Raw genomic sequence first — 26,485 nt, forward strand, 5'->3', positions numbered from 1 at the left:
GTCTTTGAGGAGAAATTAAACAAGTATTAAAACAATTATGCAAAAAATTTAACTCCAAGCATCTTTTTTTTTTTGTCTTGAAAAATAGTGTTTAGTAAATGACTGGGATTTTTTTGTTCTGTTGTTTTGATCTTCTGCTTATTCTATCTGAAATGAATCTTATTAATCGGTTTAAATCATCATCATCAAAATATTATAGTTTTATAAATAATCCTGATTATATTTAGATCAGATTATAGTGCTACCATAAACAACAAAGCCAAGCAAAGCATGCTAATAACCTGATTGAGCCTTCTTACTGTCACTGTTGAGTATAGCTACCAGATTGGATGTAATGGCAGCCACTGTATTGGTATTTCCTTCTGCATAAACCTTATCAAATGGATCAAACTGATTGTTGAGGAACTGTGTAATCAGAGTTTGGGATTCAGCAGCAGAAAGTGGACTGACCTGAATATCAGAAAGAAGAGTGCTTTAAACTTAAATGAATTTTTTGATTTTTGCACATTTTCAAGAATAAGATTAGGGTTCTAGCCAAAATCAAAGTAGCTGATTACACTGGCTTATGGACTTGAAATATGCAGAAAATAGTTTAGGTTTGAAAAAAATTGCTAAAAAAACAAATTGTCTAGCTATCAAAACATGCCAAAATGGGGAAATTTCAAATAATGGTTCAAACTTGTTCAGACCAATAATATGCTAGATTAAATATAACATGTCAGTTTTAACGTCACAGATTTTAAAGTTCTTTTTTCCAAAGTTTTGACACCCGTGTTTCACTTCATTATTATATTATCTGCTAAGTGCTGAAATAGAATGACTGAATGGGATCAGAAATTTAATAAATCTTGTTTGTGGCATAAAACAAACATAAAAAACTAAGTTCAGTGAGCTTGTTTTTAATCATACTGACATACATTGCATAATGGAAGTGGGGTATTTCTATCATGTCCAATACAACATTAAGAACACAAATGATTTCTAATTATTTTGACTTTGTCAATCATTATTACTAAAAGTTCATAAAACCCCAAATTAGGAGAACATAATAATCAAGGTCTTCAACAATACAATAATTGTGTTTGGTAGATCCAATTGTTTTTATTAAAACTTTTTCAAACAAGACAATCTGATTGAAATACTGATCTATATTTTTTTACTTTTTATGGCCTCCACTACATGCAGATCTGACAGGTTGTATTTGGAGGTCGAGCCAGGGGTCATGTAAGTGGCATTTGACCCTATGGCATCAAATATTTGGTTAACTATGGTTGCCCATGATCGCAATAGCGTTTTTTGGGTTATTACAAAATAAAAAAAATAATCTTTTAAAATTTAAATAAAAAATCTTTTTAAAAATTTAAAAAAAAAAAAATCTTTTTAAAAATTAAAAAAAAAAAAAATCTTTTTAAAATGAAAAAGAAAAAATCTATATATATATAAAAAAAAATAATAAAATATATCTTAAAAAAAATAAAAAAGAAATAATATTAAAAAAAAAATTAAATGAAAAAAAAAAAAAATTGAAAAAGAAAAGATAAAAAATAATTCCCGACGTGGCCCATCGTCGCAATAGTGTCTTGAGTATCCAGACCCAGGATACAGCTATCATTAGACTAGAGCAACCAGAAACATTTTGTGGCCCATTGTTGCAGTAGTATCTCGATTATCATGTGTGGGATCTATGAAGAACGTATAAACTCGAACGACAAGAAACGAGTCTGTAGTTATCTCACGTCAACATAATTGTAGATACTTCAATTTTGATTGGCTAAGCACTAAAATAAATCTAATATTATCTATTATCCAATCAAATACTAAAATTTGAATTTTATCTTAGTAAAACAGGCCCCAGACGAAGTCCACGTAGGCTATCATGCTCTATTTTGTCTTTGAAATTGATGTTGTGTGCCATCGCACTTTCGCACCTCTTACCCGTTCCTGTGGTCGTAGCGGGGGACTGGCGATGACCTCAGGGAGAGCAGGGGTTTCACAAAAACTGAAGCTAAAATCACTAACATAGATTTTAAAATCAAAGTGAAATTTTAAATTTATGCGTTTCACGAAGATCGATTGTAACTTAAAATTTAATTTTAATAGATTTTAGTTAAAATTACTTGTGCCTAGATGTGAGGTTACTATAGACTCGTTTCTTGTCGCTCGATTGTATACCATACGTTCTTCATAGATTCCACACAGGATAATCTGAACGACAGACCCACAATGTTTGACAGGTCACCCTACTCCTTGTCACGTACAACCGGGGATTCGAAATCACGCCAGTTGACTCAATGACGAGCTTTATGATATGACAGGCTTTATGATACAGCGCGCACATGCTAACCATTCGCCCCCCCCCCCCCCCCGGCTACTTAGTAGTAGTAGGCCTATACTTCGAGGATTAGTTTCAAAGTTGTTAACTACTTTTGAAATTCAACCTCAGGGAGACCAAGTGTTTTAAAAACATTACATAACCTTTTGAGGGGAGAATAGGCCTTGCGCACTTGTAGTAGGCCGAATGGTGTCATTAAAGTCAATGACTTCAAACGTCATTATGTATGTAGGCCTAGTTCTAGTTAGACTGGATAAACTAGTCTAAATGACGCTAGGCTTCTATAGTCTATTAATTATACATTTCTATTGACTTGCATATGTATAAATACATATATCCAAGTCCATAGACGTCATGGGTGGAAAAATTGTGTTTCACGTGTTGATGTCTGTTTACCTTTTTCCTTTCGGAAGGGGAGATAACTACAAACTCGTTTCTTGTCGCTTGAGTTATGCCACATAGGATAATCGAGACACTATAGCAACAATGGGCCACAAGGTATTTCTGGTCACTCGAGTCTAATGATAGCTGTCGTAGGCTGATTTTATACTGAGTCTGGATAATCAAGACACTATTACGACGATGGGCCACGTGCAGAATTCTTTTTTTGATTTTTTCTATTTCACTTATTTTTTTTTTTTAATTAAAATGTTATTTTTTTTATAGATTTTTTTAATCTTAAATATTTTATTAATTTTTTTTATATAGATTTTTTTTATTTTAAAAAGATTTTTTTTTTTCCTAAATTTTAAAAAGATTTTTTTTTCTTTTTAATTTAAAAAGATTTTTTTTTCTTTTTAATTTAAAAAGATTTTTTTTTCTTTTTAATTTAAAAAGACTTTTTTTCTTTTTAATTTAAAAAGATTTTTTTTTCTTTTTATTTTCTTAAATTTTAAAAAGATTTTTTTTTATTTGGTAAAACAAAAGAAAAAAAAAATGTTCTTTTTTTTTACTTTTATTTTCTATGATTTTAAATGAAATACAAAAAATAGCCCCAAAAACGCTATTGCGACCATGGGCCACCATAGTTAACCAATCAGCGTTGATGTTTCAAGTCGGTATTTGGAAATACCACTTTTACTTTGTTTTTGCTTCAAATGTCTACCCACAGTTCTGTGCACCGCAGGTCAAGAACTTGCCACAACAGATAATTTCATTGGCAAATCAACTAGAATGGGGTTTTATAATAACTCTTTCAGATCCTAATGTAGTTAAGGCAAGTAAAACGAAATTTTGAACCATAAAAAACGAAACGAAATAGAATCTGTGTTTTAATCAGATACCAACATGACTACTTACGGTTACTTCACTAACAAGGACTTCTCTAACAGAACCTAAGTTATCTTTTATCCGAACCAAGAGATCTTCTTTAAATGCATTGTATTTTGCTCCCATCGGCAGATCTAAACACAGCGGTCCATCAAACGTAGTAACGGCCATAACCTCACGGAAAACATCATCATCCTTTAGTCGAACTGATGAAAAGTATACATAAAATAATGACTCTGTATTCTAATTAAATTAATACACTCCCTAAATACCTATTGATATCCAGTCTAATTATTGATCTAAAGGCTTTTCTCTATGCATTGCGTTCAGTACAGCACAGATTGTGATTGGTTGTCTACAGATCTACCTACCAATCAAAACCCAGCTCCAGTTTTTAACACCCTATTCATCAACTTGTAAGCATTTTTCTTTTGCCAAGCATCTTCAGTAAATAAAGATATGATGAACTGAAAATTTGTTAACATTCGTCATCCACTGCAGATGATATAGCCGAAGGGGGATCACGTGGCTAAGTGGGTAAGGCGCTGGCTCGCTAGCCTGGATGATGGGTGTTCGATCCCTGCATTGGCCGAAAAAGTTCATTCAGATTTTCCGGGGTGGTTTCCCCTTGTCAGGATGGAGGGCCTGACAAGGACAGTTGTCTAGTCGTTCGGATGGAACAACAAAAAAAAGCGAGGTCCCGTGTACACATTGGCGCGCATGTAAAAGATCCCTTTGCAGTTGGAATTCGATATAAGAGTAGGCCATAGCGCCGCTGCCCGTGCAAAATTTCCCTCATAGCACACTGTATGGCGTATGCCCGTCTTCATTAGCCCAGGTTAGGAGCAGAACAGTTGGACGTTAAACCCCATTTCATTTCATTTCGATATAGCCAAAACATGCCAGCGCCATCTAAAAATTTTGCTAAATCATTGGATGGGCTTCTTTCTAGTCCGATTGAATCCAAGCTGGGAGATTACTGACTGTTGATATTTTGTTTTTGTTTTCTTAATTAATTATAAATGTTAAATAATCAATGTGAGTACATTTTATCATGGATTGTGTCGTGGACAATTTGACATTTTCCAAAAAATGCAAATGGAACACAGAGTATTTAATGTATAATTATAACTTACTACTTTTCATTACCTATATAATAACACAGAGTATTCAATGTATAATTATAACTTACTACATTTCATCTTTTCATTACCTACAACTTATTTATAAAGAAGAATATGTGACATACATAGACTTACCAATGATCTGATATTCAGCGATTCCCTGTTCATCATACCAGTTTTCACACGTAATACAAAAAGCTTTATTAGTACTGACAACTCCTTCCGTTTTATCTACAGTACACGTTCCATTATCTGGTTTACTGTTGATCATGAAGTTCATGTATGCCTTTCCAACCTCGCTATGACCTGCTATGTTAGCAGTACATCCTGCTCGGAATCGTGTGACTTCAGGGTAATCTTCAAATAGATTTTGGTTGATGGCTAACTCCTTTGAATCAATACCTAATAAAACAAGATGATATTACCCTGATTCAAATTGTTATTATTATTATTATTATTATATAGAAACGTCGCCAGGCTTTCAAAGATCCATGGAATGGTAAATGAAAGTTAATTTTACCTATAGTGCACACCGTAATTCAGAAATCTGTGGCATGCAAGAGATGGGGTATGTATATTATTTCTTAAAAAAAAGCATTTACCACTCTCTGTGTCTGTGTCATATGTTTAATATTATAACATGTGTCACTTGTTTTCGTATAACCTTATTATCTTACATAGTTCAAAATCTGCACATAGAGCACAATCAGCGCACTTTTATTTAAATCTCAAGTAGTTTGTCTACAGCTACCATTTCATTAGTTCAGCTTAACTTCACAATTACTCTTTATTCGGAAGCGATCCCAGCTTACAGTTGTTGCAATGGTGATTATAATGCAGATTGTGAAAGCAAGAGAGAGAGAGAAAGAGAGAGAGAGAGAGAGAGAATGGGGTTTAACATCCACTGGACACAAACTAGATCATTTCGGGACTAACATATGGTTTTGATTTTATTTCAATAATTTGCTTACGCATAGGGGTCTTTAGCAGTGAGAGGAAACCAGAGGACCCGGAGAAACCCACGAGGTTGGACAGGCGACGTGAAAGCAGGTAATAAGTAAGTCATAGAAATAGAGAAAAAGAGGTGTAATCAAATAGAACCTATTGGTTTACTTACACCGCAGAATGATCTCTTATTTTTGTAATATGTACAAATTACCAGGGGTGGGGGAGTATATCTGTTAATCAAATTGTGCTTCCCTCTTAAAGACCTCTTATTTTTGTAGGATGTAAAAACTTGAATTTTACTTGACAGTCGAGATTCTAAATACATATCCATTGATACTGGTATTCAAACAACTGGGGAAAATATGTCTGTTATCAAAACAGTATATATTGTGATACATAAACTTATATTGCAGCCTACCAATTTAACTAACTGCTACTGGACAAGACAATGAAGACAAGAGAGCAACAATCTGTATAGAGGCTGACAATCTTTATTTAATAAGTCATATAATTAAATATATCTGTCTTTGTTTGTGATCTGAGTTTGTCTGTTCTGGTAGTTAGTTATTTAATCATACTTTCAAAATGATTTGTGGGTACAGTGGATAACTTAAAGATACATTATGCAAGATTTAGATAAAGAGCTAGCCATTCTTGTTATAATAGTTCGAAAATAGATAATGTTAAATGAATAATTTGAAAATTTCATTCAAATTACTCTATTGCGAGCGAAGATATTAGCCTTTGAAGGTTTGACAAGACGTGTGCAATAATTTCAACCACCGTACTGATTGTTCGAAGCTAAGTCTTGCTCCTCCATTTTTAGCTTAAATCAAAATATGGCTGAACTGTTCTAATCTATTTAATATCGGAGAAATCCAATGCCACCGAGAGTTGATTATGGCCTGGATAAGTTAATCAATGTCTAATTAATAATTTAGAAAACATTTCAGGCCAATAGAAAGACCTACAATAGGCAGATTTAGCTCTTGCATAATGTATGTCTAATTATTCCCAAAGGAAATGTTATTAAATTTTATAAATGTAATGATATAAATTTTACTGATTAAATGCCGAAATTGAAACATAAAGTGAATATTTTGTTTTAAATGCTGATTTTGGGCATGAAATATAGGCATAAAAATGCAGAAACAAAAATAATGAAACTGGTCATTAGACATATTTTTAATCCATTGCAGACTATAATATGGTGAAAGATGAATATCTAAATGGAATATTAGTTCAATTCCCATAAGTATTTCCAAAGATATGATGAACTGAAAATATGTCAACATTGGGCATCATCTGCACACAGTGGAATATGATTAAAACAAGCCAGCATCACCTTTAATATTTTCTAAAAGCTTTCATGGGCCTCTCTTTCATCTGATTGAATTCAAGCCAGATTATCTACCTTTGTATTTTGATTTTGTTTTCTTTATTTAAGTTTAAATAATCAATTTAAGTACATTTCCATTTAATTGTGGATTACACTGTGAAAAATTGGACATGAAAATAAATAAATTTATGGGAAAAGAGTATTGCAATTACCCATATTTATATTTTTTGTAACTTGTTTTATATATGTAATCTCAAGTGAATAATTCTGTTGAAAAGAAAAAGAACAAAGTTGAAAAAGAGAGATTGAGAGAGTGGAGAGATTAAGTCAGTTTGTGTCACAATTCACTTTTCACAATGTTGCCATTTTGAAGATGTCTGCAACACAGTATTTCAACCAAATACCAGATACATTTATTCTTGTTAATCTGTATGCCTATATAGTTATTAGACAGTGCATGGGGATAAAACTGGCATGGGTATTTTATGGGGAAACATTAATATAATGCTTAAGCTGTGATGCTTACCGTTAATTCCTGTAGGCGCAACGCAGCAGTGATTAGTAATGTAGTTGCAGTTGCAATTGCAGTTGCAGATGCAGTGACAGCAAATGTCAGCCGCGCACACATAAAAGACATGATCAAGTGTTAGTAAATAAACTACTTTCAAACTCACAAAAACGAAAAGGTTATCACCATCGAATCATGACAAATTTTGCCTTAGGGCGAATTCATCCATCGGAATTGCACTTAGAATCGTTTGTGCGTATCCTTTATTCAAACAGTATGTTCTCTGTTGCCAGTTTTATTGTTAATATTTTCTGTTAATTTCAAACGCACTCTTTTGAGGTTTGAAAGCTAATATCTCCTCGATAAAAATTCCCACCAAAATGGATAAATAAACCTTTTCGTTTTTGTATCACACAAAAATTGTTGTTAGTAGACAATGAAACAAAATAATATCTATTTCTTACTACAGATTATAAATGCACATGTAAATTGTCTTAAAATAAATTGTTACAAATATCATACTTTTATACAGTTATATTTCCACTTCTATGTTAATGTCTTGAAATATCATGTTATATAACGAATAATACCATTCAAATATCAAGGAAAAATACTAGTGTTGAATAACACTTAAAAGTTAGATATTGAGAGAGATACATAAATTTATACTACAACAAATATGGGTTCATGAATTAAAGGTCAGATAGTGTGTGGCTGGGGTGGGGTGAGGTGAAATATTCCGGTATTCTAGAATTTTAGATCGAGGAAGAGGGGATTTCATTTTTTTTCATACTTAACGTTTTATAACATGCTATGTTGACTGACAGTACATAACAAAAATAAAGACACCACTACTTTAAGCAGAAAACAGAAAGTAAAGTAATTATTAATTTATAAAGGATTAAGAAATAGGTTACAGGCATAAAAGTAAAATGACACCTCATATAATAATATTGAAACAGCAGGAAAGATCTTTCCTGATTTTTTGTAATCTGTTATTAGAGAAAAAAATATAGGACTGGTTGCCTTGTCCATATTTCCTTATAACGACACCTTCATTCCATGCAAAATATTGAAACAAAATTTGAATGGTACACGCAATCGCAACTTAAAAACAAAATTCTAAATCAAAAAAGTTACACAAACTATAAGTTTTTACATCCAGCAGTGCTCTTTTATCTTTATGAATATGAGTAGTACATTTTTTGATAACCTGACCGGCCTATTTGTATCTATTAAAATAAAACTGTCATGCAAAGATATGTATAGTAACAAATAGTAAGGCTACCACAAAGACTATACCCAGACTTTACAAAAACACAAAATGGTTGAAAACAGAGAGTAAGAAAGAAAAAATATACCACACATACCGATAGCATATTTTTGTATGTCTCGGATATCCTTCCATGGCCAACGATAGTCATATACATAAAATATCCAGCTATATTCCAGTTGTAAATTGGCACATGATGAAGATGTACATTCACATTTTACTCCCAGACGACCAGAAGGTGGTATTAACTGGCCATCAGCTAACTGATTACAAACTGAACTAGCAGTACACCTATAATTAAAAAAAACATGAATTCTATTGATTATTGATTAAATGTGGTTAATCAGATATGGGTCTCGGTCATCTATGCAATGTGTGTTCAGTCTCCCACGACTATTACTGACCAGGAGAAGGGTAAAGACAACCACCCCCAAGCGATTTCAAGGAGATGGTCCAGTCAGGTCAACCTGTTTCTACATTTAGCCAAAAGATAGATAATGATGACATCTCTTTCTTTCTCCTTTCTCCGTCTCTGCATAAACCTATGTTCAATGTGGGTACCTCTGTCTAAAAAGTTTTAACAAGAGCATCGCTAACGCAGCAACATACGTCCACATTCCTGTTTTGTTTGATATGGTCCAGTTTGCATTGAGGGTCTGTGAAATAAAACTGGGTTGTAGGACTGCTATCAGTTGAACATTTCGTTCACATTAACAGAACACAATTTTTATTTTAAAACAATCAATGTCTTTATTCTAAAAGCATGACGTTTCGAATAGGTATGCAAAGTTTCAAAAGGATCTGTTAAGAATTGCGGCATGTAGGCAAAACACAAGACACACAAACATTAGGCGTGGCTCTGTCCCAAGGGGTCGAGCATGCACCAAAAATAATAATAGAGGTCAGCCTTAGGATTAAGGAATAAGTATAAAAAAAAGTAGCCTCAGGCTATAAGGAATAAGTATAAAAAAGTTTTCAAGATGATCGATTACGAAATGCGGTCTGCAAGTGACACAGACATAAAAAAAAAGAAAATGGGCGTAGCTCTGCCCCTGGGGGTTGGGTATTCACCACAAATAATAGGGATGTGCCTTAGGATAGAAGGAATATGTATGCTAAGTTTCAAGGTGATACGATAAGAAATGCGATCTGTAGATGACAAACAAATAAATAAATATAGGGGATGGGCGTGGCTCTGCCCCTGGCGGTCGGGCATGCACCAAAAACAATAGGGATCATCGTTAGGTATAAGCAATTCATATGAAATTTTTTCAAGACGATAGATTAAGAATTGTGGCCTGTAGGTGACACACAGGCATAAAAAAAAGAAAATGGGCGTGGCTCTGCCCCTGGGAGTAAAAAAACAATAGGGATCATCGTTAGGGATAAGCAATTCATATGAAAAAAAATCAAGACGATTGATTAAGAATTGTGGCCTGTAGGCGACCCACAGACATAAAAAAAAAGAAAATGGGCGTGGCTTTGCCCCTGGGGGTTGGGCATGCACCAAAAACAATAGGGATCATACTTAGGGTATAAGCAATTCATATGAAAAATTTTCAAGACGATTGATTAAGAATTGTGGCCTATAGGCGACACACAGACATACAAAGAAAAGAAAATGGGCGTGGCTCTGCCCCTGGGGGTCGGTCATGCCCCCCAAACGATAGGAATGTTCCTTAGGGTACAAAGAATAAGTATGCATAGTTTCAAGATGATACATTAAGAAATGCGGTCTGTAGATGACAAACAAATGAATAAATATAAGGAATGGGCGTGGCTCTGCCCCTGGGGGTCGGGCATGCACCAAAAACAATAGGGATCTTCCTTGGGGTATAAGGAATAAGTATACCAAGTTTGAAGAAAATCCAGTAAGAATTGCGCCCTGTAGGCGACACAAAGACACACAAAAAGAAAATGGGAAATGGGCGTGGCTCTGCCCCTGGGGGTTGGGCATGTACCCCAAACGATAGGGATGTTCCTTAGGGTACAAAGAATGTGTATGCAAGATTATAAGTTAAGAAATGTGGCCTGTAGACGACAAACAAACAAATACTAGAAATGGGCGTGGCTCTGCCCCTGGGGGTCGGGCATGCACCAAAAACAATAGGGATCTTCCTTGGGGTATAAGGAATAAGTATACCAAGTTTGAAGAAAATCCAGTAAGAATTGCGCCCTGTAGGCGACACAAAGACACACGAAAAGAAAATGGGCGTGGCTCTGCCCCTGGGGGTTGGGCATGCACCCCAAACGATAGGGATGTTCCTTAGGGTACAAAGAATGTGTATGCAAAGTTTCAAGATTATTAGTTAAGAAATGTGGCCTGTAGACGACAAACAAACAAATACTAGAAATGGGCGTGGCTCTGCCCCGGGGGGTCGGGCATGCACCAAAAACAATAGGGATCTTCCTTGGGGTATAAGGAATAAGTATACCAAGTTTGAAGAAAATCCATGAAGAATTGCGCCCTGTAGGCGAACCACAGACACACACACACACACACACACACACACACACATACATACATACACACACACACACACACAGACAGGGGCGACGGCATAATACGTTCACATTATGAATGTGGACGTATAAAAAGTAACGGTCATCGTTCTCTATCACTGTTAGAATATAGACATAGGTGGACCAATTAAAGTTTTACCATATGTTCATAGTTTAACTCTAATGATTCCTCCCTATAATGACTGCCATTGATGACAATAACATATTTATATTACAAAATATGTTTTTTGAAAAATTACTTTAAAGATGCATTGCCCCGAAAGTATTTATCTTGTGGTTATTTCCAATAAAAGTATGGCAAATTTGGTATATATGGAAAGTATAGATACCCAATCTTACTAGATAAATACTGGATTACCCCAAAAACACCCCTGGGGCAAGCACTGGGCAAAAATATCAGGGTATCACTAACTGGCAACCCGACTGTTGTCTGCCAACTAACTAGCTTGACTGAGGGAGCAGTTGTTATTTCTTGATCAAATGGTTAGGTGGTTTTAGGAACATTGAGGGGTGTCAAAGTACAAAAGACTCTGCAATCAAAAGACGGAAAAAGGATCGAGTTGACAGAAAATAACTATGAATTTACTTAGGCCTCAATATATATGGTAAAGATGACAGTAAGTAATGAAAAATACATTCTAAAAAAAGGACCCTCCCTCCATAACGTGAGGTGACAGACATGGCTTCTAACAACAGTTTATTTATAACTTGAGGTATCTCCTCATGAATACAAAGTTTTGAGAAGGATTTGAAGCCAATTTTTGATAGATTAATTAGTTTGATAGTTTGAATATGTTTTAGTCCAATATCATCAAATTACATAGTTTATATGCGGGAAGTATCTTTAAAAATTTGTAAATATGACTTACTCAAGATAAACATCCGGCGGAGCTCCAGGCACTAACTGAACAACCAAACAAGCAGTGGTGGCTCTGGTACCTTTCTTTATAACCACACAGAATCGAAAATCAGCATTAACAACCGCCTTTGCCAAGTCAACTGTCACTGGACTGCCCACAGTTGTAGTTGGAACCATGTCATCACAATGTGCTACTGTGGCATTGAGATTGGCTGGTGTGCAGTTCCATGTATAAGTGTCAAATGTCTGAAACAAAATGAAATGGGGTTAATATTTTCAGCAACAACCCAGGTATTGAAGACAAGCATATATATGTGACAGTCAATGTCTACAATCAGGCAATGTGTAGGGTTAGGGTTACAAAGGCATTGTACACATTGCCTGATTGTAGACATTGACTGTAACATATATATGCCATGTAGTATGTAGGAAATTCTGTTCAGATTTCAGAAGATTTTTTATGTGTCACCAATGGCATACATGGGAACTCTTATTTTGTGTTCCAAACAAAAGACTGGGTGCTTTCCCTTGTCAGACTTGATCATGCACCATTGCTAAGGGGAAAACGGGCTGGCAAATTCTGAGGAACTTTCTCAACTAAAGCTAAGATTGAACCTGTTACTTCCTGGTTATTGAGCCTGTGCCATACTCACTGTCTGAAAATTACACAGAATTAATCTCAAATAATACTAATGATTTTAAAAATTGTCTACCATAGTTTTTATTTAAAGAAGTAAGAAAGAATTGTTGCGGAAATGCCCACCAATATGCAACTCATCCATGTTAGCCCTAAAATCGATGTCAACAAATCCCACTGAGCAAGTTATTTTGAAAATCCACCGAAGATCTAATCAATACAATCAATAACTTTGTCATATATGAAGATATAGCTACCTCCACACAATGCTTTTGTTATTTGTGACACAAACATTTTACCAAAAATGTACTTCAATATGCTCTAGTGGACAATCCTACCTACCTAATTCTTAAAAATATACTGGGAAGTAAATTCTGAATTTCGATCTAGTTTTCCTATGTATCAATGAACAATACTCGCAATTTTATTTTTAAAAGTCTGTCAAAATGATTTTGAATGTGACAGGAAGAACATTTTTGCTTAAATCTTCGAAATTTATTAATCAAAATTTTAAAAAATCGATAGGGTTCTTTATAATGCCCCAATGAATAATCCCACTGAGATTTCAAAGAATCCATGCCATTGATCACATTCAAACAATTTAAAAAATCTGACAGTCAATGGGATTGATGATGACCCCACTATTTGCGACTGAAAAATTTAGAATTTTAACAGACTTCCTCCCCGTTGATCCAATGTACAAACTCTGTAAAATTTTAGGGGAAAAGATGGATTTCTTAATGACTGAAGGACCAAGGTGATAACATAATACATACACATTAAATATAGGCGTATAAAAGTCATACTCATTGATATATTTGAATGACTGTTTAAACGCAGCTAAGCAACTCTGTGCCTTCTGTCAAGAGCAGTGGCGGCGCCAGCCGTCGGTGATTGGAGTGGCAAAGCTGGGGCAAAGTCCAAGGTTAAGGGGGCAAAAGCACGAGCTTCAACTAGGGGTAGGGGGCCTCCCCCAGAAAATTTTGAAAAAAAAGGTTGCCGGAAATGCAGCCTGGCTGTATTTTAGTCACTGATCGATGAGGTAAAGTGTCAAACGAACGGACTTGGGAATCACGACGAAGCCCACTCACGAGCGTCAAAGTAGGGAGTCCTCCCCCAGAAAATTTTGAAAAATAGACTGCCGGAAATGCTGTCTTACAGTATTCTGTCAGGCACCGATCGTCAAGATAAATAGATCTGCCCAGATACCATTCGTCGCCTGATCACTAGTTTATCCGACTAGAGAACAAAATGTCAAACGAACGGACTTGCGAACCTCAACGAATTCCCCTTGTGAGCGCCAAAGTAGCGAGTCCATTGGGGACCTCGCCAAGAAAATTTTGAAAAATAGACTGTCAGAAATGCTCTACAACATGCAAGTTTATGACTAAGTGGGGATGTGGGATTTATTCACCGTAGAAGGTATTGATTACCGAAACGTATCACAAATACTTTTTTTTATTTTCTAAAATTATTGGGGGGGCAAACAGAGGGCAGACCAGATTAATGGGGGGGCAAATGCCCCCTCTTGCCCCCCCTGGCGCCGCCACTGGTCAAGAGTCTTACCTGAGAACCAATCGGTGTTATATCATCTGGATCAAATGACCACTTGTGTGGTTCTAAAGTAATAGGTTGAAGACCTCGGACTATTTCACTGATACCACCTTGTTGTATTATACCAACTATATCTGATTCATCTACACGGAAATATGTGTAAGATGCGGTTACAAATCGCCCTCCATCAAAGTCAGCACCAGACATTTCCATGCTGTAAGTAGCTTTGTACAGACCATAATCTAATGATCTTGCAGGAATGTATAATTCAGCATTTGTCCTTGTTGAATATGATGATAAATCAATTACACCAGTAACTTCTCCACTATTATCATCCACGGTTTCAATTGACCAGGTCTTTATATTTTCCAGAGTAGTTGAACAAAGGATGTCTGATTGACCAATGATTGAGAATTGCTTGCCTTTCTTTACAATCATTGGATTATAAAACTGAAAGCTCTGGTCCAGGATGGTTACTATAGGATCTTTGCATTCCGCTCTGGATACAGGTACACTGATTGAATTAGACGAGTTTGAAAAGCTGTTATAAGCAGTGGCTACAACGGTGTAATAGCCATTGGCATTGTAGGTGTGTTTAATTTCTGTCACACCAGTTAGAGCTCCTATGTGTTGAAATGTAGATGGGCTACAGTAGGTCGGATCATCTGATAATGACTGCTGAATACCATCTCCAAAATCAATACTCAGACAAGTTTGGTCTCCTTGGATATCAAATTCAATACCAAATTTCTTTAAGACACCGGATCCCTTATTTGGTACAAGATCTGTGATGTTGGTACCAACAACTCTATCTAGGATGGTAACCTCAGTCGTCATGGCGTTGCTATACAGAGGATTTTTAGCAGTGATTTGTACCTCAAATAAACCACTCTATGAAATAAAGATTGGTAAATTAAATTATTTTATACACTAAGTGTCAGTGTAAGTGGGGTGGGGAGAGATAGAGAGATAGATAGAGGCTTCAACGGTATTGTCTTTAACTATGACAGAAAACAAAGAAAGCCAAGTAGGTCGGATAGGTGACCCATTCTTTGTCATAACCAAACATGGAATTGACATCACAACTTGCCGAATTGATAATACTTGTAAACTACAGCACTGGCTTAAAATCTGATTTGCCCTGCTGTCGAGCGAGGGGTTTTAAAATGAAGTGATAAAATACTTACCCCTGGAAAGTCTATTTCAAAGGGACTTTTTGTTTTGCTACTGGTATAGGTTAGACCACCACCACTCTTTAGATTATAACTTATGTCATAACCTTCAATTGTTCCTAGAACACCAAATGATGTTATGATAGCCCAACATATCAATTATAATTGGCAAAAAAAGTTTGTTGTCAAATCAAATGGGGTTTAACTTCCTACTGTTCTGCTCCGACTGGGCTATTAAAGACGTGCATACGCCATGCATTGTGCTATACAGCCTATTCTTATATCGAATTCCAACTGACAAGGGTTCTTTTACATGCACAGCATGTGTAAATGAGACTTCGATTTTTAGTCCCATCCAAATGACTATACGTTGTTCCTAAGTGGGTAAGACGCTAGCTCGCTAGCCTGGAGGTCGGGTGTTCGACCCCTGCACTGGCCGAGAAAGTTAATCGGCATTTTTGGACGTGGTTCCCCCTTGTCAGTGATGCAGGACGGAGGGCCTAACAAGGACAGCCGTTTAGTCGTTCAGATGAGACGAAAAACCGAGGTCCCGTGTATACATTGGAATGCACGTAAAAGATCCCTTGGCAGTTGGAATTCGATATAAGAGTAGGCGATAGAGCCGCTGCCCGGGCAAACTTCCCTCATAGCACACTGTATGGCGTATGCCCATCTTGATTAGCCCAGTATAGGAGCAGAACAGTAGGACGTTAAACCCCATTTCATCATCATCATCATCATCTATACGTTGTTCCCTACCAGACCCTCCATTCTGCACCACTGACAAGAGGAAAAATTTTCCAGGAGTAAAATTTTTCCATGACAGTGGTGCCACGGCCTAGTCTTGTTTCGAATTCCAACTGTTAAGGGTTCTTTTACGTGCACGACAATGTGTACACAGGACCTCCGTTTATCGTCTCATCCAAAGTTTGGTGTCAAGGTCATGTCTTAAAAATATCAAATATAAAGGTAGAGCAACAGGAACAGCCTCATTCAACAGCACACAATATTTTAATCATTTTCTATACCAATGAAAGAAAACATCCACTAAGAAATAAAATATGCTGTACATACAAAAAGCCGTCTTCATTAGCCCAGTATAGGAGCAGAACAGTAGGACGTTAAACCCCATTTCATTTACATACAAAAAGACACCTTGTAAAGAATGTAAATAAATTTTCGTCTATTTCATTTATTCAAAATGTAAATCTATTTGACAGAAAATCAGATTTAGATTATTTTTTGAACAGCATAGATGTACAGTGCACTCTGTCACATCCGACATCGTACGGGATCGTTACAATATGTCGGATTACGCAGAGTGTCAGAATACCCAGAGTGCCGGAGTGATCAGAGGTCGGATGTGACAGAGTGCACTGTATATTCATGTATCAACAAAGGATATATCATAAAACAGAAACTTACCTGATGTATGGGTCATTGTGAATATGATAGGCCTATCTCTCGGGAATTTCCCAACTTGATTTAGCAGTCCAGTCTCCTCTGGTGCATCTAGTGGCAAGGCAGGTTTGTAAGTAATCGCTGCAGCTGAATCTGCGATAGCTATATAAGAGCCAGTCTATGAAAAAGATGAGTTTACAATCATTTATGTCCTCAGTTAAAAGTATATAGTACGGTAGTTCTTTAACTGAATAATTTCTTGCAGATCACTGATCACTTATACTATATTAAAGATACATTATGTGAGATTAGATAAAGAGCTGGCAGTTCTCACTATAATAGTTAAAAACTAGATAATGTATAGGAGATTTGCTGAAAATTTAAGTCAAATTGATCCACTCTGAACCAAGATTTTAGTGATTGACTTTTCGGCCTAGACTCGATCATCACTACTAAAGTCGGTACGATAAAAAACATAGTCTTGGTTATCCATTTCATAATTAAATCATGAATGAAAGTTGGGCAGCAAATCGGATCCTAATCCAATAAATATCGAGAGTTGATTATGTTCTGGATCAGTTAATTAATGTCTAATTAATAATTAAGATATCATTTCAGGCCTAAAGAAAGATCTGCAATAGGCAGATTTAGCTCTTGCATAATGTAAATTTTAAAGAACTGGTGATATTTGTGAAAGAAAGGTTCAGTTAAATCTGTGCTAAGATATAACTCATGTAATGCAGATAGAATTCAATCTAGTTAAAATTTGAATATATATTTTGTTCTAGTCTAATATTGGTTGGCTACACCACAAGAAGATCTAACAACGTTAAATCTCTGTTCTCTTGTCACTGTGTTTGACAAAGCAGTGCTGTAGACACAGGGATGCTCGAGATTGACGGACCAAAGTGAGCACAGATTTTGCAAATTTGCTATTGGAGGTAGGACACATGCTCCCAGAGCAAATTTTGGATCTGATACCAGTGTTTTAGTCTTGAGTCTCAATTCCGCTTACATGAGTTACCACAACAGATCCAATGGACTATTTCACAGAGAAGACAACTTTCAAAATGAACAGCTTTACAATTTTTTACCAAACAAATACTTTTATGTGGCCATGTCTGATGTGCCAGGAATTGTATGCTTCTCTGTCTTTTAGTTGACAATCATTTCCTCAATTTTCCCTGTGTAATATAGCTTGAATATTTCTACTGTCCAGTGTTAGTAAAATACTTACATTGAAACTTGTGGTTTCTGATGAGGCTAAGTTGTAGATAGTCATGGCAGCAGAAAACGTACCATCGTTAGTGAAAGAATGTGACAAAGTCGCAGTACCAGGAACTGTTGCAAATAGGGTGGCAAAAGATCCATTTATGAATTCACCATCACCCAAACTAATTGAATAGCTGGCATCAGTTGGCATCACGTTTCCCGTATATACTATTGTAAAGGTTGCTGGGCCTAGTAACAAAAACAGAAATACAATTCAATATACAACAAATTTTGAGAATACAGAGAAATGGTTGATACTCTCTGTGAATCAACACCTTTGGGTCCATCCTGGCTACCATTTGCCGCTTGGCTCATTCGTGATGGGAATGATGTCATTTTCCTGCTTCTGCACCAGTATTTATTTTATATACAACTAATTATAAACAGACATTTTGTGATGTTATTCAGAAATATCGTTAGAAATAAATATTACCTGGATGTGTAAATTCTCCATTAGCGTCTGGCCCTGCAGTTACCGTAAATCCACCTTTTACTGGATCCTGCACTTCAATATCTAATGTCTGTGTGAGACTCTCTAAGGGAGATTTGACCGTAACAGTGATGGTCTTAGTACCAAGCGTTGTATATGTAACCTCTGGCAAGGTGTCTTTGCCATTTTGACCAGATCCTGTGTTTAAAATATAAAAATGCAGGTAAAGAAATTGTAAAGATGACTGTTGTTCAGTGTTTAACTTGTGAAGTATAGAAGTTAACTATAAGACAGACTAAGTCTTTAAGATATGTTGCCGCAAACTTAATTATACTATCCAGTGTAATTGAAAGTATGAAGTATCATAGATTGAAAGTAATTAGTAAGTTCCCATTAATGTGGATATAAACTACAAGTTTGGCAGATAAATGGTCCTCTGTGAAGACTAAAGACAGTAGTGAATGCAGGATACTTGGTTAGCAGGTGTGGTAGGTCTGGCGTCCTGAGTTTTGGATTCAAATATAAAATTCATTTTCAGTACTGAGTACTGTATTGTATATTATGTAGACCTACCATTTTACTTGCAAAAACGACATGGTTAAGGTCTCATAATTTATAACTTAAATAAAGTAAGATTATGATCCAAATCTCAGGGGTCACGGTGGCTAAATGGGTAAGATGCTGGCTCGCTAGCCTGGAGGTCGGGTGTTCGATCCCTGCATTTGGTCGAGAAAGTTCATCCAGATTGTCTGGCGTGGTTCCCCCTTGTCAATGATGCAGGACGGAGGGCCTGACAAGGACAGCTGTCTAGTCATTCGGATGAGACGAGATACCGAGGTCCCATGTACACATTGGCATGCACGTAAAAGATCCCTTGACAGTTGGAATTCGATATAAGAGTAGGCCGTAGTGCCGCTGTCTGGGCAAAATTCCCCTCATAGCACACTGTATGGCGTATGCCCGTCTTCATTAGCCCAGTTCGGAGCAGAACAGTAGGATGTTAACCCCATTTCATTTCATTTCATTTCTGAGTCAAAGCTCAATTCAGTTAAATATGACAATGACACTAACCTGTACGTGGTCTATCAACGACATCAGGAATACCTCCTCCATAGTTAACAGTGATAAGACAGTCGTTACCGGTTGGTGCTCTGTACAAGACAACATCTAGGGCAATAGGAAGATTTATAGCGGCATGAGGTGGATTTGTGGCTATCTGAAGATTCTCTAAGACTTCAACAATGGTTATATCCCTGGCAAATTCTTTAGTACTAACACTATTAGAAATACTAGCATTAACGGAAAATGGACCCGTTTCTCTAAATTCATGGTCATAGTTATAATCCATCTGCAAGTCAAACTTTTCCGAATGGCCGTCACCAAAATCAAAAAAGACAAGGGCTTCGTTTGGTGCAGAACCTGTGACAGAGAAATTAAAATGAGGGTAAGCAGGAGGTGTAAACCTATAATATTCTTCATTGTGCATTTCCACTTGATTTACGCTTTGGATGGCCAATATTTCATGAGTAAACACCTTTGATGAAGCAGAATTCCATGCTGTAACCGTGACAGTATAAACTCTACCATCGTTAAAACCGTAGGTACTTGTATATAGACGAGGAACCCTTGTGGCCCAGTCACCAGTATTTGTACCATTGACGAAGTTACCATCATCCCAGTTAAAAACATAATTAACATTTGACCCTTCTGTCATATCCAGTGTGAAGGTTATCTGTTCTGATGTAGGAACAGTAGTTTTAGACACTGTGCTGACAACATCTTTCATGGCGGCCTCGACAGTAAATGAAATATTCTCCGATTCGGTATTGAACTGGTTTTGGACGGAAAGTTGAAGATCATAAAAACCTACAGGCAAGCCTGGTATCTCAGTAGTTTCCCAGCTTTTAGCAGTAAGCTCTGTAAACCCATTTGTAGCGGCGTCTTTGATGTAGTTGACTCCGTTAAAGAACAGACTAACTACTGGAGATGAACCGTGTTGAATGGTCCACTTGATCTTAAAGGCAGTGTTTTTATCAGCCCCTACAGTAATTAGGTTGAGATCTGTAATAGGGTATTCAACGTTCTGTACCAGGAGCTTGGTCTCTGTATTGATGTTATTGTAACATGTCACATTAACATTAAAATTACCATCTGTTGTGTACATATGTTGGACAACTGTTGCAGCTCCTCCGGATGGTGTATCTGTATCAATTTTGTTTACAGTAGCAGAACCATCACCAAAGTTCCATAAACATGTAAAGTTAGAGCCTGTTGTCATGACAAAGCTAAAATCTGTAAGGGTGTTGGCAGCAGACGGACTTGATGTTACACTCAGGCCTGTAATTCTATACTCAACCATGACTTCTGTGAAGTTGCTTTTCCTACTCATTGGGTTGAAAGCTTCACAAGTAACATTGAAACTTCCTCCATAAGTAAATGTGTACTGATAAGGTAAAGTTGTTGTATTTTCTTCGCCATTTCCAAAATTCCAAGTATATATTATGTCTGAACCTGAAAAATATACAGAACCCCCAGGCGTAAAACAGTAGGATGAGAACTGTGGATGCTGATCTACAAATATTCTCATGACCTTGAGTAAAAGCTTAAAAAATCCTGAGGAGATCGAAGGTTTATTCTGAACACAAAAGAACAGTTAATAGATAGATTGTGGACATCATTAAAACTCAATGTGATTTTAGCGTGATACAGTCATCCCTTACCAACTACAATATTGTAAAATTGAACTTCTAATAGGAATATCAGTTCAAAAATGGTTCAATTCGATTCAGTATTTACAAAGATATGACGAATTGAAAATTACATTGATCTATGCTGACCCCTATGTAACAAGACTTCCGTCATCTTTTATTGCCCAGGGGCCTGTTTCACAAAATTTTAACTAAGATAAAATCCCAATTTTAGTAATTTGATTGGATAATATTAGATTGATTTTAGTGCTTAGCCAATGAAAATTGAAGTATCTACTAAAATTTGGATTTTATCTTTAGTTAAAATTTCGAGAAACAGGGCCCTGGACCATATTGATGGGCCAGTTTTAAATCTGACTGAATCCAAGCCGAGAGATTATCTAGCATTGGCATTGTGATTTTGTTTTCGTAAATGAATGTTTAATAATTAATCTGAGTATATAACCTTGGATTAAGCCGTTAGAAATCATACATCATTTAAGTACAGATATATGCAACATACTGTACGAAAAGCTGGAATATAATATCCTACTTACCTGTATGTGGTTGAAGATTAAAGTCAGTCGCTTCATTTGCTGCTGCGTATATTGGTGCTATTATATCTGTAATGTTGATACCTTCAATAACAATTACTTGCGTAGAATTGGTTTTTGAACCATACGTGTTTGTAACAGAGACGTCAATGGTATACGTTTTGGCTTGTGGCAACTCGTAGTGTAGTAGCGCCATCGATGGAGATGACATAATGGCATTGAATAACATTCTATTTGGGACAGGTGCTAAACTTGCATGTGGAAATGTTAATGGGGTTGATCCTATATGATAATCTCCATTCCCAGGTGTCTTGGACATTGCTACAACACCATTTCCAGCAGTTTGCTCAAATCCTAAAATATCACCTGGAGATACTGGTATATATGTTGATAGTGGATAATAATCAAACCCCACATTGATAGTCACACTTTCTTTCTGTTTTAACTTGTAGTCAAATGTGCCTTCTGGACGTACAGCCACAGGACATGATGAGGTGCAGGTTTTACTACTTGGACAAAAAATGCCGGCTGAACAATCCATGGTTTGATATCCGAAACAAGTTGTTTCACAGGTATTACTCTCTGGACAGTAAATGCCAACTGCACAATCAGGCTCTAAAATCTAAAATGTAATAAAGAAACATATCAGTATGTATTATATTGACATTTTAAAGATACTTCTCATACAAATATATGTATTTATCAGGTGGTTATTTCCAATAAAAGTATGGCACCTAATCTTACTAGACAAATAATGGATTCCTTGAAAAACACCCAGGAAATATGCACACAGGACAAAAATGAGAGGGTGTCACTAATCGGCAGCCTGACTGTTAAGGGCTGTCAGCTCGAGTGACGTCAAAGGTAGCCCGCATAGATTGTTGAGCTCTTAGCATTAGGGAGCGCTTGATGTATATGTTGACAAACTCGATGGTGAGTGCACGTGCAATAAGTGAGAGACTTAAGTTACAGCAGTTTCTGAGACAAAAAAGATGTGGGCAGGGGATAATCCTTCGATATTTATGATAAAGTGACAGGGATTAAAGATAGCATTGTCATTTATATGCAACAAATTCTGCTCTGGCTTCGCACCTGTTGCTAGGTACTGCGACAGCCAAGTCACGTGACACAACAATTACTTTTTTTAAAGATACATTATGGGAGATTAGATAACGAGTTGGCAGTTCTCACTATAATAGTTAAAAACTAGATAATGTAAAGGCAATTTGCTGAAAATTTCAGTCAAATTGATCCACTATGAACCGAGAAATAAGTGATCAAAAGTTCCGCTTAGCCTCAGCCTTCATTATTAAAGTCGGTACGACAAAAATCATAGTCTTGATTATCCATTTAATCGTTAAATTGAGAAAGAAAGTTATGCAGCAAATCAGATCATAATCCAACAATAAATCGCAGGCTAGCGATGACATCGAGAGTTGATTATGGTCTGGATACATTAATTAATTTCTAATTAATAGTTTATATAACATTTCAGGCCTAAAGAAAGACCAGCAATAGGCAGATTTAGCTCTTGCATAATGTATGTTTAATAGATATTTTATAGTTTGGGGTATTTCTTCGCGAATACAATGTTTTGAGAGGGATCTGAAGCAAATTTTTGATAGATTAATTAGTTTGAATATGTTTTTAGTCCAAATGTATCACCCAATCACCTAGTTTGTATGCAGAAGCATTGGTAATCTGAAACCGTTGACTAATGAAGCTAGGCCTTTCAGTAATGACAACTTTTGTCATTAAATCATATAAGTGATCATTATTATAAATTATACAATTGTAAAAGATGTCAGTACTGGTGTAAAAGAGTGACTATTTATTACACCTATCACCACTGAATACACAAACCTGGACAATAGTGGTGTATGGACTATAGTCATAGTTTTAACACCTTAGTGACAAAATACCTACTGAATGACTACTGCCTGATTACTAATAATTTTAACTAACTAATACACATTATGTTTATAAACTAACGACTTTGATCTATTATATTTTCATTTATATTTGTTGCTTAGTCAACGATATCAAAGATACAGTGAAGGTATCTTTAATAAACATATTTTGTTACTTTTGACCCCAGATTACCTGTCACATCATAACAGCACTGTTTAGGTATTCTTTAACCTGAAACACTTTGTGCTGTTCTTTTCTGTTTGACCGCTAAAACAAACTAGTGAAAATGTATGTTCACCCATTCTAGAACACCATAGTTGAACAATGGATGAATTAAACATTATTCACAACAATTCTTAATTAAGTTTACAGAGTATTCAGGAATATCATTATACATACCAATACAGATATTGAGCCTGCTGTTTCACCCAAAATTTGGACTCCCAAAACCTTTCCTTCCATTCTGAATTCGGAAGCTTTGAGGATGTAAGAACCGTCTCCATTGGCATTGGAATCATATGGTCCTACTGACTGGATAGCAAATCCAACTGTATCATAAACAGGATCTGAAGAGAAAAAAGTAAAAAGTAAAGTTGATTTCTTCTCGGAGGGCGAGGAATATTAAAGGCACAATATTCTGGATTACTAGTCAAATAGCCATTCTTACTATAAACATCAGTATTACATAAGTTTCATCTACAGAACTGACACAATTCAAACTTTAAAAACGTGTATTGTATATTTCAATATTTGGTGGTTTCGATTCCCAGCATTTACGTGACAAGGAGTAGCAATCAGTCCACCCTCGTTGGTTTCTCCAGGTCCTCCGATTTCCTTCCACTATTAAAGACCCCCACGTTCAATGTAAATTATCAAAATAACACTGAATCATCTGTTAGTGCTGAAATGACCTAGTTTGGGTCGAGTGAACGTTAATCCCCATTTCTCTCTCCCCTAGGACATTTTTGTATACGAAAATAAATGATTCTTTATACCATCTTATTTTTATATATTTTCCCTTGAAAACCGTTATACTACCAGATAACAAATAAAATTTTAGTTAATTAAATTTATAACTCTCATTGATATTGTCAGGGGAATATTAATGATTCTGCGAAGGTACTGTAATAACATTTCCTTTCTAAGTGGCATCAAAATCCATGCCATATACTGTTTTACTTTTTGGAAATTGGATGAAGTATAAAAAACAATTTATTATTGTATAAATTTGTTTACACAGGACCTCATTTTTTCATCCCATCCGAACAAATAGACACTGCCCTTGCCAGACCCTCTGTCCTGCACTACTGACAAGGGAAACCATGCTATAAAATCCCGGGGAACTTTCTCAACCAAAACTGGGATCGAGCCTTGGACCACTAGGTTAATGAGGTAACGCCTTACTGACTGAGCCATGACAACTCCTGAATCTAACAATTAAATTAAAAGTAATCATCTTTTAAAGACTAATTCTAATACTAATCTCGAGGGGTTAACACAAGTATTTATTTCAAGTCAAGTGTGAATCCTTAGAGACCCACCTATTCAACAGAATGCTTTTAACTGTTTCTGAACTAATATGATTATGTTTATATCAAAAATAGTGTTGACTTTGATATCAAATACAAGGAAATGAGTAGGGATTTATAACTGCATGTAATATTTTATTTATAAATAATTATTGATATTCTCCTTTATCAATAAATTGTATTATTGAATGTAGGTAGACCAAGTTTGATACTGTTCTCATGTACTTGTTTCAACTTCAATAAAGGGTATCTTAAACATACATTATGCAAGAGCTAAATCTGCCTATTGCAGGTCTTTCTTTAGGCCTGAAATGCTATCTAAATTATCAATTAGACATTAATTAACTTATCCAGACCATTATCAACTCTCGATGTCAACGCTAGCCTTCAATATTTATTGGATTATGATCCGATTTGCTGCTTAACTTTCATTCTTGATTTAATCATGAAATGGATAATCAAGACTATGTTTTTTATCGTACCAACTTTAGTAATGATGATCGAGGCTAGGCCGAAATTTCAACCGCTTAATTTTCGGTTCATAGTGGATCAATTTAACTGAAATTTTCAGCAAATATCCTTACATTATCTAGTTTTAACTATTATAGTGAGAACTGCCAGCTCTTTATCTAATCTCACATAATGTATCTTTATCTTTTATAAAAATATTGTAGGAAATGTAGAATTGTTCTAATAGTTAGCATCTAACTTATCCCTTCTAAACCCTTGTCTTTATAAATCTAACAGTATCTATCATTTTAATTACTAATTTCAGTTTGAATATGTATCATACTAATTTAATATTTAGTTTAAGCCACTAGTGACAACAATTTGATGATCTTTTATTGTGTAACTAATTGAAGTTTAAAACTATTGAAGAGTGGAGTCTTGATAAAGGGGGCGGAGGTGGGGGGGGGGATGGGAGACAAATGAAACGGTCATAATGTCTGTCATTGAGCCAAGCACTGTGTGACAAGGAGTAGGGTTGCCTGCCCAAGGAATAAATGAAATAAAATGATATAATATGTTAATCCCGATATGACTTAGTATGTTTTAAGTAGAGTTAAATCTATAAACCCCTCTCCTTCACCCCCTCTTCTTCTTGACCTATAACATGATGGTAACATTACCTGCTATTTTGAAAGGTGTTTGTGCGACACTAT

The 26,485-nt window shown here is 35.9% G+C and overlaps 1 protein-coding gene across 2 annotated transcripts in view; it reads right to left on the bottom strand.

Annotated features, from left to right (window-relative positions):
• LOC126810750 (uncharacterized) overlaps positions 1 to 20,020 on the bottom strand; it is a 39,805-nt gene extending 19,785 nt beyond the window's left edge. The window contains exons 1-11 of one of the 2 annotated variants that reach the window (XM_050535987.2): positions 19,713 to 20,020; positions 18,645 to 18,839; positions 18,177 to 18,400; positions 16,964 to 17,117; positions 15,554 to 15,657; positions 14,379 to 15,257; positions 12,186 to 12,421; positions 8,891 to 9,084; positions 4,861 to 5,127; positions 3,632 to 3,807; positions 300 to 450 (exon numbers count right to left, since the gene is read on the bottom strand). In XM_050535987.2, the coding sequence (XP_050391944.2) occupies positions 300 to 450; positions 3,632 to 3,807; positions 4,861 to 5,127; positions 8,891 to 9,084; positions 12,186 to 12,421; positions 14,379 to 15,257; positions 15,554 to 15,657; positions 16,964 to 17,117; positions 18,177 to 18,400; positions 18,645 to 18,839; positions 19,713 to 19,989 (2,857 nt within the window). In that variant the 5' untranslated portion in view covers positions 19,990 to 20,020. Of the gene's footprint in view, positions 1 to 281; positions 451 to 3,631; positions 3,808 to 4,860; positions 5,128 to 8,890; positions 9,085 to 12,185; positions 12,422 to 14,378; positions 15,258 to 15,553; positions 15,658 to 16,963; positions 17,118 to 18,176; positions 18,401 to 18,644; positions 18,840 to 19,712 lie in introns of both variants that reach the window. The other variant, XM_056098892.1, reaches the window with a different exon arrangement.
• Between the last annotated feature and the right edge of the window lie 6,465 nt (positions 20,021 to 26,485).

Source organism: Patella vulgata, chromosome 2 (genome assembly GCF_932274485.2).
Source record: "Patella vulgata chromosome 2, xgPatVulg1.2, whole genome shotgun sequence".
Lineage (NCBI taxonomy): Eukaryota > Metazoa > Mollusca > Gastropoda > Patellidae > Patella > Patella vulgata.